We start from the raw sequence: 13,146 nt of genomic DNA, 5'->3' as shown, positions 1-13,146 counted from the left end.
TGTGCTCTCAAAGGCCATGTATATGTATCAAAAAATCCTCAAGGCATCCACATTTTTTAGGATTCATTTGGGATTATATTTTCTGCTATGCATTTGTAATGTATATATAGCCTTACAAAGAAATACAATTGATACCCAAGTTCTTGATTCACATCATGATATTTCCTTGAAATTTTAAGTTGTAATGGATGGATTGGACTTGAGTACCAAATCATATATTGAATATTTATTATTTTACATTCTAGCTTTGTAAGATGCAGGTGGTGATCTCTGCTTAATTATCTTTCTCAAGTCTTTGCACCAAAAATCATTGGAGAACGGAGAATTTTAGTAGTATTTTTTGTTGAAATTAAACTTGCAAAGCAGACGGGCTGTTTTTTTTTTCTTTGTTATCTCATTTTTGGATGGGTTTACCTAGAGTTAGCTAGCTTATGAAAGTGAAAATTCTAATATGATGGTAGATAGGTTTTTAGTATTAAGAGCAACTCCAGCATGGAAGCCCTCCCCCCAGACTATTCAATATTCAATCCATACTGTGAATAGTAACCGCCCTTAATGAAGAGTAACTGCTTTTTGCATCTCCATCGTTGCACTTGAATAGCCCTGACAATAGGAAATAAAATATAATTTATTTATTTTTTAAATAATACAAAATAATTTTTTATTTGTAATTTCAGATAAGATTTTTAATCGTTCTCGTTGCGCCATGTGTCATTATCCGAAAAGACAATTATTGGTGATGGATTTCGATAAATAATTATAATGTAAATTTGGGTATAGTACAAACAAATAAATAATATATTGTTACATGATCTGCATAATTTTCCCCACTTCGAAGATTAGTACTAGCTTGTGCCAAGACGTCTCTCCACGTACTAAACGATAGGCTAAGTAATTTCCAACAACTGGACATCGATTCTTTGGTTCTTTTCCCACTCATTTTCTCAAGATAATTGGTATGAATAAGACTCCACATTTCTCACAACTGCATCTCATTACCCGTAAGAGAACTATGAGTAACTTCAACCCAACTAGTACACAACGCAACATTTTCAAGAAGCGACCAATTTGTACCTGCATCAGTATTCATTTTGTTGAAAAAAATTGGATTGAAACTTTAAGAGAAAGATAGGAATTTGATTGAAAGTATGTGAGAAAATATGAAATTGTGGTGTAAGGTAGATGATAATGAGAAGGTATTTATAGAAAAGTAAAAACATTTTTTTTTTTTTAAATTTCAAATTTTTTTTTCGGATTTTTTACAATTTTTTTTAGATTTTTATTGAACTAATTAATCTCTGCCGTTGGATTTAAAAAAATTGAATTCCAACACTCCAGATTGTGCCATGTGTCACAACGGTAACTTTTCTTAATTTTAAAACTATTTTTTCTTTCTTTATTTATTTATAAAGCAAAATAATATCAACCGTTGATCTCAGATCCAACGGTTGATATTAAATAAGATTGTATTTTTATTTTTATTACCGTTGCAAATCGGACGGTCCAATTTAAAGAGCCGTTGAAATTGAACGGACCGTGGGAAGCCACGTGACTTCCCAACGGTAACCTCGGTAGACTATGACACGGGCCCTATACTCTGAAAAGTTGTCGGCTGACGCGCCCCCATGCGCGGGTGAGTCGCATGCGCCTGACAGAAAAAAATATAAAATTGGGCTGATGCTAGGATGACATCAGCCCTGACATCACATCCACTCGGGCTGGCAATTCCTCACAGCCCAAAGCTCGGGCCTCCACTCTCCCTCAGGCTACCCACACTGGAGCTTCAAGGCCGAACTATCTGGCCCTATTTCGTCCCCCGTCCTCCGAGCACAAGCCCACACTGGAGTTGCTCTTAGGGTTTGGGAGGAATTCCCAATAAAGTAAAGCTTTTTTTTTTTTTTGTCATTAGTTAAGCTTGGGGGTGGGGGGAATCGAACTTGGGTGAGGTGGGAGTTTCTTTGGCTCTAGTGCCACTGCAACTAGGCCCCCATCCTCAATAAAGTAAAGCTTTAGAAGGTGACCAATGGCAATTACCTATATAGTGACTCCTTTTTATGAAGGGGAAATGTATTAGTTGGTTATTATTTTCTTTTCGAGGAAATATTAGTTGATTAGATCTGAAGGAATTGGGCTGTTTCGTATACGTCAATGATCCCAAAGCATGCAGATCCCATACGCATGCATGTGAGTCTGTGATGGCATGCAACGTGGGTCTAATAACCCTGTCTTAACTCTCATCATCACTCTGAAATATGATGCCCCTGCAACTTTATTTGCCAACAAATTAAGACAACAAAAAACACCTTCTTTTAATTGCATTGGAGGTTGGAGCATGCGATGAGATAAGTAGTAGTGTTAAGGATGTTAAATTTTATAAACTAAATAATATAGAAATTGATAATTTGATTATTACCACTAGTACATAACATCATATTTACCAAATCAATTTCATCACGGGCATCAATAACTCGTGGTAGAAACTATTCAATTACCACGGTTAAGTGTAGCTCGTGGTAGATAACATTAATCTACCACGGTTAGATTTCGGCCCATTGTTAAAAGTGAATAATCTACAACGGTTTGTAATCCAGAGATGGAATATCAAAACCACCATGTGATATGCTCGTAGTGATTACTTCAAACGACCACACGACCTTTTGAAAATTCACCACGCCATCAGCCCGTGGTGGATGTTTTTATGTTTTTTTTAATATATTTAGAATCATTATATTACTTATTATTTATTACTATATTCATTATTGATTGCAATAAAATATTTCTTTCATAATTTATTATTTATTATTATATTTGAAATACTATACTTTTGTTTAACCTTTAAATTCGATAATATCCAATAGTCCTAATTAAAAGTGATGCGGAGAATTTCAATCTATAAATGACATGAATGATACAAATAATGATAAATAAAATCTACAAAATGTGGGAGGGAGGCAAGGAGACCTCCATTGCTTTCGTGACTACCCAGAACACCCAAATTTGGTTTGTCGTCAATGCGATTTGACCAAAACAAATAAAAAGTGATAATTACAATTCAAGGACTATGTAAAATTAAAATAGAACTATATATTTAAAATTTAAGATATCAAAATTTTACCATAATTACAACATAAAAACTTATATGTATAATTTTATTTAAATGTATTAACCCATTAATGGGTGCTGCGCCGCCGTATCAGAGTCTCAATGTACTTTTAGTCTTATGGCTATAAGAGAGTCCCAATAATAAAATTTACTATATTTTTTGAGTGATGATATACCCACCCCAATGTCTTATTTCCCCTTCCATCTTATATTTACACCCATCATAACAAGATAAAACACACATAAACTCTTTCCCCACCCACCATTATTTCCAAAATAACCCTATATATTTCTTCTTCCAATTTTCCTTGCTTTAAAAAATTTATTATAATTTAACAAAAATGAAAATTATCATTAAACAAATATACCCAACAACTCCAACTCCAAATATCACAGTAGTCCCCTCCCCAAAAAATTCCCAGAACCGTCACTATCAACACACCCAAACCTCAGCCCAACCCCCCCCCCAAAACACGGACTTGGATTGTCTGCGCTCTAATTTTGGTGCCCTTCCCGTACCCTCCTGTTTTTGTGGTCATGATTAAACCACGTCAACATTTTATATTACTATTTTTTTTTGTTTTATTATTTTTATAAAAAAATAATATAAAATATTAACGTGGCTTAACTGTGACCACACAAAACAGGAGGGCACGAGAAGGGCACCGAAATGGGAGGCAGACAATCCAAGTCCCCAAAACACACCCAGCGCCCTCCTTGCCCAAAATCCTCGGTCGGCCTCAACGGCGTGTTTTTGGAATCGGGAGATGGTTCTCCCCATTTGATCGAGTCGTTGGAGGACCGCAGAGGAGATCAATGGATGAGATGGGTTTGCCGTCAGAGCATAGCCTCTACGAGTTTGGCGAAGGTCTCAGCCATGGCGAGCAAGACGATCGGTGAGAAAGCCAGTGCATAAGAGAAAGGGAGAGGAGAGAGAGAGGGAAGGAGGAAGAAACGGTAGTGTTTAGGGTTGAAGCAGTGAGGTAAGAAATTAAAATGGGGTGAAGTTGTGGAGGCTAAGGTCGGGGAGGGTGGTGGTTATGGGTTCTTCAAGTTTTGTTTTTTTTTTTTAATTTCATTTTTATGTTAAATAAGTTTTAAGTCCAGCTGTATAATAATTGTATATGTATTAAATTTCGAATGGAAGTTATGTGCTGATGTGGTAATACTAAATTATCTAATGATTTATCCTAAATGTGGAGGTGAAGGGGTTTGTGGCAATATATGATTGGTTGGTTTTTAAGTCTTTGAATGTCATTTTATACAAGGACAAATTTGTTAATAAAAATATTATTTTAAAGTGGGTGAAGTGATAAGATATTGGGGTGGGCTTAGTAGCACTCTATTTTTTATTGGAAAGAAAACTTAATTAAAAACCCACTAAGCGAACAAACTGTTGTTCAAGTTCCCACTAGCAGTTATATTTGGTTATCCCCTCAATCCTTCTCTTCACATTGTTCTATTTTTCTAGGACGCAAAAGATTATTCACTAATCTCTCTCTATAAATATGGTATGAATTGAGTGGTCTTGTGGTTGCATTTGGCTCTTTTGCGATACTCTCACGATCTCTCAAGCTCTCAGCCCTCTCATTGTCTCTTTCTCTCAGTGAGTTTGATTTGGATCGTCTCTCTCTCTCAAGGTGGAATCTTGGTTTCAGACTATATAGTCTCGATTATGGTATTTTTTGTGCCTCTTGATTCTGGTATGTCAGTTTCCTAGGGTTTCTTTCTACGAATTTTCTCGGTGTTATTTCATCAATTTTCGGCAAATTCCAACCCTATCTATTCTCCATAAGTTCTCTCGTTGTTTAGGGTTTTTTCGTTTTTTCTATGTTTTACTTTATCACTAATTGCTAATATTGTTGGAGGATTTTTTGTAATTGGAGCTAGTCCCATTAGTACGCTGGCTTTTTTTTTTTTTTGTCATTCGTTATCACTGATGATTTATAATTTAATTGTTGTTTTGGGATTTTAAGGAGGTGCGTTGATGTGCCATCAATGTCAGAGGAACAACAAAAGAGGAAACGATTTTGTATTCCTTAAGTGATGAGTTTTGATTTCTAAGCTTGATATTTTTCCTTGTGTCTCATAGATGGTTGGTGGTTCTAATTCATGAGGGTTTATAACTCATATCAACTACTACATTTACAGGTACCTACAAAATTGAAGTGTGATTAGCTTGCTAGAGATGCGTGTCTTCTTGAAGAAACGATTGCAGAGAAGATGAATATAATTGGAGGATCAAGGTTGGAACTAGGACTTGAGTTTTGTTTTGGAGTGTGAAACAAAGTCTATACATGTTTTGGTACATAAATGTAAAGTATAACTCTGTGATTTTGTGTAAATGTGCAATTTTGTAAATAAATATCTTTATTATTATTATTATGTATATATTTATTCATTAAATAATTTTTTATTTTTTTTATATTTTGATTTTTTTTAATAACGGGCACTAGCCGTGATCAATTTGTAATCCACAATGGCCATAACACGTGATGTTAGCTATCAATCTACCACAGGCATAATTCGTGGTTATACTGCATTTGACAACGGGCATAGCCCATGGTAGAAATAAAGACTTTTCATCACATCCATAATACTAACGGGCACGATGCCCGTGGTAAATTGTAATTTATCACGGACATCAACCGTGGTAGATGAGCTTTTTTCTTCTACCTAAGTGTAATTAACGTGTTTATTTTTTATTGATGATACGTCATTTAATTTACAATTATAATCTACACATTTAATCTCTCTAACATTAATTATATATATTATATCATGCTGTATGTTTTTGAAAACGTGAAAAACTGCTGCAGGCTCTCCATCACGAATAATACTGCACACCATTTATTTGCATGCCTTGCTGTAGGGCTGGGTTCGGTTCTTATCGGTTCGGTTTTTTGCCAAAACCGAAACCAAACCGAAATTTCGGTTCGGTTCGGTTCGGCCCAAATTTTTTTCGGTTTTTTTCGGTTCGGTTTCGGTTTTTTTTTAGTTTTTTTTTTCCTCCAAAAAATGCAAAACAACCACAAAAAATGCACATTATTCTCTTCGGTCTCGTTCAACAATGGCGCATTTTTCCCTTCAGTCTTGTTCATCAATGTCGTGTCCTGCACTTCAAACTTGTTTACGCTTAACGAAGCATTTTTCTCTTCAGCCTCGTTCAACAAAGTCGCATTTTTCTGTTCAATCTCTTTCATCACAGGCCATTGTTGCTCTTCAATCTTTTTTTCGCTCAATTCAGCATTTTCGTCTTCAGTCTTGTTTAACAATGGCATATTTTGCTCAACAGTCCCGTTCAGCAATGATGCAGTATTTCCTTCAGTCTTGTCCAACAATGGCGCATTTTTATCTTCAGTCTCTTTCATTAATGGCCATTGTTGCTCTTCAACCTTGCTTTCGCTCAACGTAGCATTTTGCTCTTCAACCTTGCTTTCGCTCAACACCGCATCTGTCTTGTTCATCATCATCTGTCTCATTCTCCTTCCTCTGCATCCCGCTAACAAGTGAATTAGTCCCAAAAAAGCTAGAAGCCTATGCACAAATGTAGTTAATATCAGCCATCTAGATTGCTTTGGAAATGGTAAAATAAGTAACCATATTCAGGTTAAAACTTAAAACCAATTGAAGAAGCTGTGCTAAACACGTCACAAAGAATCTGTGCTATTGAGTAAAATAAGTAACCATATTTCTGCTGCTCGTTCAGAAGCACATCAAACAACCATGTTTGTTATATATTAACCATGTTTCTGAGTTCTGACCCTTTAGTTTGTTTATTCACATCAATTTTCCCACTTAAATTTTCACAAGCCATTTCATTATTTTGTCCCTCCCTCACCTCCAAAATCTTCCTCTCCGCTTCCACTTTAAATTTACTACCAGATGGATTAAACTAGTTATTAACAACCTCAGACACAACAAACAACAAGTAATCTGCAGCAACTCATAGTCTAAATCTAATAGTCATAAAGCTACACTTGCAGAACCAAATCCAGGCTTCAGCAGCAGCATACCCAAAACAAATTAATCAAACCGTATGTACTCTCACAAATTAATCAAACCTCAACTAATAGTCTAATAGTGTTCATAAATGAAGTTACCTAACCAAATCCAGCATACCCAAAACAAATTGCAAAACCATGAAATTTAGAAGCTACAGATCAAATTCATCAGAAGTTCAGAACCAACGAAATTGAAAAAAAAAATCTGCAAAACGCATCATGGGGTGAGAGACTAACCTTGCAAAGGAGGGGATTTGTGGGTCGACACTTGAGCCTTGAACCGGCGAGAGAAAGTCGACGGCGAGTGAGAGGGATAAGAGAAAGATCGCTGAGAGACGGCGACGGGGATGGGTGCTGGAGACGGCGACGGCGAGTGAGAGGAAGGGTTGCTGCAGGGTCTGCACGCTCGCAACCATGAGGATCGGTGCTGGAGCTTGAGGGAGGACTGAGAGAGAAGAAGGGACGAGAGAGAGAAGAGGGAGAAATTGGAGGCATGGAGGAAGTCTGGATATGTGGCTGCGCAGAGAGAGATGAGGGGAATGACAAATAGAAAAAGTGTGGCTGCTAGGGTTTTATTGATTTGATTATAAAAATTAAAAAAAATCCCAAAATCCAGGGGGCGTGAAGAGGGTTCGAACCCATGCGCTCCACCAGCTTGGAAAGTTTCACTAACCAACTTCACAACAAGTTCTGTTTTGTTATAATTGTATGACTAAACTATTTATAAACAATGAAAAAAATAATTAAATATATATATATCGGTTCGGTTCAGTTCGGTTCGGTTTTCGAACCTCAAAAGCCGAAACCGAACTGGGCAGATTCGGTTCGGTTCGGTTTTTTTCGGCTTCGGTCCGGTTTGGTTTTCGGTTTTTTTCGGTTTTCGGTTTTTTGAACCCATCCCTACCTTGCTGTTGTTGCCTCCCCATTCATCAGTATTTAACATTTTTGTTTGTTTACAATTACTGTGCTGTACAATATCTAATTTTCGAATGGTTTCAGTTCTGACATAGTGTTTTCCTTTTTTTTTTTTTTTTTTTGTGAGAACAAGTTTAGAGAGACGGGAAACTATTCTATTCTAGAGTTGTGACATATCATGATTCTCTTTTGAGAACTTATAAGGGGAGAAAGAAAATAATATACGACTAGGATCTGTCTTTTTGATGAGGGAAAATTAGGCAAGGAAGTGGAGAAAGAAAATAATATACGACTAAGATCTGTCTTTTTGATGAGGGAAAATTAGGCAAGGAAGTCAGTGCAGGCTTATGATTAGTAAGAGGTAGATAAGTTTGGGGATGGATTGCCCTCCCCTCCCCCATGCCTTCCCCGTATCCTTCTGTTTTGTGCGGTAAGTCACGTCAACATTTGTTTTTTATCTTATTATTTTTATAAAAAATTAATATAAAATATTGACGTGACTTAATCGTGATAGTACACAACAGAAGGATATGAAAATTGTATGAAAAGAGGAGGAGAGACAATCCATCTCCACAAGTTTGCACTCTTACGACCGGAGGCGAAAGATGACTTGACCTTTTCACTTTTCCAGAGGAAGGAAAACGAAAGTTCCGAGGAAGACAGAGTAATTCGAACTTTTGGGAATGGGGGAGTGAATTGAGGTAAGAGTTATTTCGGCATAAATTGGCGCAAGGAATTTGCTCTCGTTCGAGCGATGTTCGACGTTAGTTGAAGTTGAGGGTCTTAGCCCTTTTTTGGTTTATAGTTTTTCATGTTACAATTAATTTTGTCATGCTCTTGTCAGTGATTTGTCTACAATAATGTTCTCATGCTCCTGTCAGTGATTGGTCTTGTGTCCTGCTTCAAAGAACCACAGAGGCATGCCGCATGTGTATTGACTAATTTAAAATTTGTATTGGCAAGTTGGCAAGCTCACAAGCTCAAGTAACGAAGAAAATCAAACGATACCGTAAATCATACGAAATATGAAAGAAACTCGAAGTTTTTTATTGATAATATAGGATAACAATCTTTGGTCATCTCCAATAGTAGAAAGCTAAAGAGCGAAGAGAGCCACATTTTAAGCTGCAACTCACGAGGCACCGCCGCAGGTGTTTGCATCGGCTGAAGTTGCCCACCCCGCTCCCGATCAAAACGAGCATCCAGCACTTCCTCCAAATATTGTTCTTCTAACGTGTAGTCCCAACTATATTATTTCCATCTCCACTGCTGACTAGTACATGCATGGTTATATACTAATAATTCATAGTATTTGGAGAGAGAAAAGGAAAAATAAAAAATAAAGAGATAGGAAGCCCATGTGAGCTCCACAAAAAGCTTTGTAAGAGACCTAAATGTATCCCACTTGAGGGCTACAAATACCCATAAATTGTAAGAGCAGTTCCACTCTTAAAAAAATGCGCTAGCATTCAGCCCCTTTAATTCACTCGGTGAACAGTGATAGACCCAATAAATAGTAATAGACCAAATGCATCTCCATCCCTAAAAAAATGCGTTGGCACAAAGTCTAAAAAATGCGCTGGCACAAATGATTTCCACCCCTACAAAATGCGCTGACACCTAGCTCATTTAAAATATTTTAATTTTTTTTTATAAAAGAATAAATAAATAAAATAGTTTTAATTTTGGAAAGGATTTTTAACCAATCTCGTCATGTCACGTGTCATTATCCGAACGTACTATTTTGTGAATAGATATCCGCTAAGATTTTCAACCAATCCCGACGCGCCATGTGTCCCTATCTGTTTACAATAATTTAGTCAAGATTACGATAAGATTTCCAACCAATCTTGTCATGCCACATGTCATTATCCAAATGTACTATTTTGTAGATAAATTTCCGATAAGATTTTCAATCAATCCCAACGCGCCACGTGTCACTTCTTGTTTACAATAATTTAGCCAAGATTTCGATAAGATTTTCAACCAATCACGTAGTGCCAAGTGACATTGTCCAAAACATCATCCTTTCTTTTTTTTGTCCATATAAACCCTACATCCATCCTCACATCAAACTCAATCCTTCTTTTTAGCTTAGAATCATTCTTCATCGTTTTCAAATCTTGAGTTATTACAATGTCTTCTTCAAAGAGAGTGTATAAACAGTTTGAGCAGCAACATGAAAGATTGTTGGCACAACAAGAAAAATTGGTCAATCTCGAGGAAGGTGGAGGTGGAGATGAGGCTTTTGCAATGGAGGAAGATGAGGATGATGACCATAAAAGGCAGTGGGCCTCACATTCCCGTCGTATGCGGGTGTAACACAAATAAATAAATTAAAATATTGATGCGGGTGGAATACATATAAATAAATAAAAATATTGGCACCTGATATGCTAAACTTGTCCCACTACGCGGATTACCAGAAGCATGAGAGATGGTGTTTCTCCTACAAGTAAAGCATGTGTTGAGTTTTTTCCAACAACCTTGAAGACCTTGACTACTTCTGACATCTTTTCCATGTACATTGCAAAAGGCTTTCGTAATTTTACTCCACATTTCTCGCTTATCCATCTCATTACCCGTAATCGGGTCATGAGTAGTGTGAACCCAACATTCACACAACGTAACATTCAATGAGCTTCCACGAAGTCATTTTTTCTCTCAAAGTGTAGAAAATATTGAAATGTAGAAAGTGTAGAAAATATTGAAATGTGGTGGAAGGTGATGAGGGTTAGATATTTATAGAATTTTTTTTAAAATTTTTTAACAATTTTTTTGTATTTTTAATTAATTTTTTTTATAAATTTTAATTTAGTTAATTATTCTGGACCGTTGGATTTGAAAAATATTCAAATCCAACAGCCTATAAGTTGACATGTGGTCAACGGTCATAATTCTGACCGCTGTGCCTTATATATATATATATATATTTTTTTTTTTTGGGGAAAAAAATATGAACCGTTAATCTGTGATTGGACGGTTCATATCAAAATTCAAAAATTTTTTACCGTTGGAAATCCAACGTTCCAAAAAACTAGCTGGTGGAAATCCAATGGCCTAGCCCATGCCATGTGGCTTCCCCATCTGTTCGTTGAGTGAGCCTACGCATGCGGGCCCCGCACGCCTAGTCGAGCATGCTTGCCACGCGCCTGGCGCAAAAAAAAAAATCAGATTGCCTCTGACGCCACGCTGGTGTTGGCATGGCATCAGATGGGCCAGTCCATGCCTTTGTCGATTCTGGGCTGGCCTAGAGACCAGCTTGGGCTAGGTGCCAGCTTATCTGCTGGGCTGGAGTGGATTGGCTAGGTGCCGGGCCAATAATTTGGCTGGGTGCTGGCCTAAAGGTTCCACAGTGGAACTGCTCTAAGAGACTTAAATGTATCCCACTTGAGGACTACAAATACCCATCCATTTATGGTGACAAGCATATAACCTGCTTATTGAAGACGAATTTTGCACATTTTCAAATTAAAAATGGCTTATACCCTTGACTTGAAATCATCTTAATACAAAAATGCCTTCAATTTCTCTATGGTCTGTCAACTAAAATCTCTTTTAAAATATAACTACCTCAGAACTGAAACCATATTTTTTAACCTAGTATACGATATAGAATTTGACCCAAATCAAAACCCAGAGCTAAATATGAAAAGTTTAGGTAATTTTACTGTTTTTGAACTTGTTTGTCAAATTGCTCCTCAATCTTATTAGTCGTCATTTCAAACATCGCTCGACATTTACTATTACAGGTAACCATAGGCCTGCAATAACTCATAATTTCATATATGGATCGTGATGTATGTTGGTGATGTTGGTATCGTTTTGGAGACAGGAGGCACTAAGGCAGTAGATATTTCTCCTTTTCTCCTATTCTCCTATACACACATAACCTATTCATTCTTTGTAAATTGACATTTCTGGCCGGCTACATCATCAACGAATGTATACCAAAGATACAAAATTTGATGGTGTGGGCGGCTTAATACTGCTGGAGAAAGTCACAATATTTTCTATGTAATTCATCAGACCAATCCAATTGTATAAAACCAATCAGAACACACAATTAACGGCACATCGATTACATGCTCAACATATTGTATTCACATATATCCATGAGGGCCACAAGAGATTTTTCTGCATAAATTAATTTAATTTGGTATTCACTCGGAATGTCACTGGGGCACATTACATTGTCTTTGCACACATATTAGATATTTATTATCTATTATATAAGCATCGATCTTAATATGGTTCATGGCCCGTGCAGCTATAAAGTGCATGTTGATCTAGCCGGCTATCTAGCTTGCCAGAATAGTCATTAACCAATATATGTTAGAGGAAAGCACTTGTTTCCCTATTATGGAATCTTGCTTTTCCCCATTCGAAATTAACGTATCTTTACTATACAAATAATATAATTTGAATCGTTTATTTTTTTATTACTATCTAAAGATCTACAAAAAAATCATTTAATTGAAATTTTTTAACCATCCATATATATCAACCACAGTTATATATACTTACAAATCTGTGTAATTAGTTATGAAAATGATGAACTCATCAATCATCATGCATGAATCACAAGCCATACAAATTAAAGGACAACAGAACAGAACAGTTCAGTTAATGGCTCAGTTAAAGGCTGTAATTTTCTAATGTTTGTTCACGTTTTTATGCAGCAATGCATCATGCATGATGATAGCAAGTTTTTGTAATAAAAACTTTACAACTCCAATGGTATTAAAGAGCGTAATTTGTCGTTTTTGTCTTGTGGGCAAAGAAAGTTGCGGGGACATCCTAGAGGTGAGAGAGCCTTGGGATGAAGAGATTTTTAGTGATAGTCACATGAGATGGTACACAACGTGTCATTATATAAATAGTGAGATATATATGTTAAAAATTTAATAACTTAAAAAATAAAATTTTCCACCACTTAAATAAAAACATGTAATGTTTGGGAGCAGCCTCTCCATAAATGGGGGTAAGGCTAGCCGACATTCACCTCTCCCAGACCCTGCGTAAAGCGGGAGCCTTATGCACTGGGTACGACCGACATAAAAACACGTAATGTATCATCCGTATTTCTATCACAACTAAAAATTTCTCCTTAGGATGATTCATG

The 13,146-nt window shown here is 36.5% G+C and overlaps 1 protein-coding gene across 2 annotated transcripts; it reads right to left on the bottom strand.

Moving 5' to 3' along the window:
- Nucleotides 1-5,783: 5,783 nt before the first annotated feature.
- LOC126610326 (uncharacterized) lies at nucleotides 5,784-7,631 on the bottom strand. Of its 2 annotated transcripts, none has more exons than XM_050278378.1 (2): nucleotides 7,344-7,631; nucleotides 5,784-6,639 (listed from the first exon to the last, which is right to left on the bottom strand). In XM_050278378.1, exons 1-2 carry the CDS (start codon nucleotides 7,520-7,522, stop codon nucleotides 5,877-5,879), a joined length of 942 nt encoding a protein of 313 aa, XP_050134335.1. In that variant the 5' UTR covers nucleotides 7,523-7,631; the 3' UTR covers nucleotides 5,784-5,876. The 2 variants fall into 2 exon arrangements, with proteins under 2 accessions (XP_050134335.1, XP_050134338.1); XM_050278381.1 differs by having other exon boundaries at nucleotides 5,784-6,594.
- Between the last annotated feature and the right edge of the window lie 5,515 nt (nucleotides 7,632-13,146).

This window comes from Malus sylvestris, chromosome 2, assembly GCF_916048215.2.
Source record: "Malus sylvestris chromosome 2, drMalSylv7.2, whole genome shotgun sequence".
In the NCBI taxonomy this organism is placed as follows: domain Eukaryota; kingdom Viridiplantae; phylum Streptophyta; class Magnoliopsida; order Rosales; family Rosaceae; genus Malus; species Malus sylvestris.
The sequence above is the reverse complement of the archived record's forward strand: the minus strand, read 5'-3'. Positions and strand labels throughout refer to the sequence as shown.

What these genes read in the sequence shown, in the direction of transcription:
- LOC126610326 (XM_050278378.1), bottom strand. Translation starts at nt 7,522, where the DNA reads ATGGTTGCGAGCGTGCAGACCCTGCAGCAACCCTTCCTCTCACTCGCC. An exon ending in CAAATCCCCTCCTTTGCAAG is followed by an intron (nt 6,640 to 7,343) that starts GTTAGTCTCTCA and finishes ATTTGTGCATAG; the next exon opens with GCTTCTAGCTTTTTTGGGAC.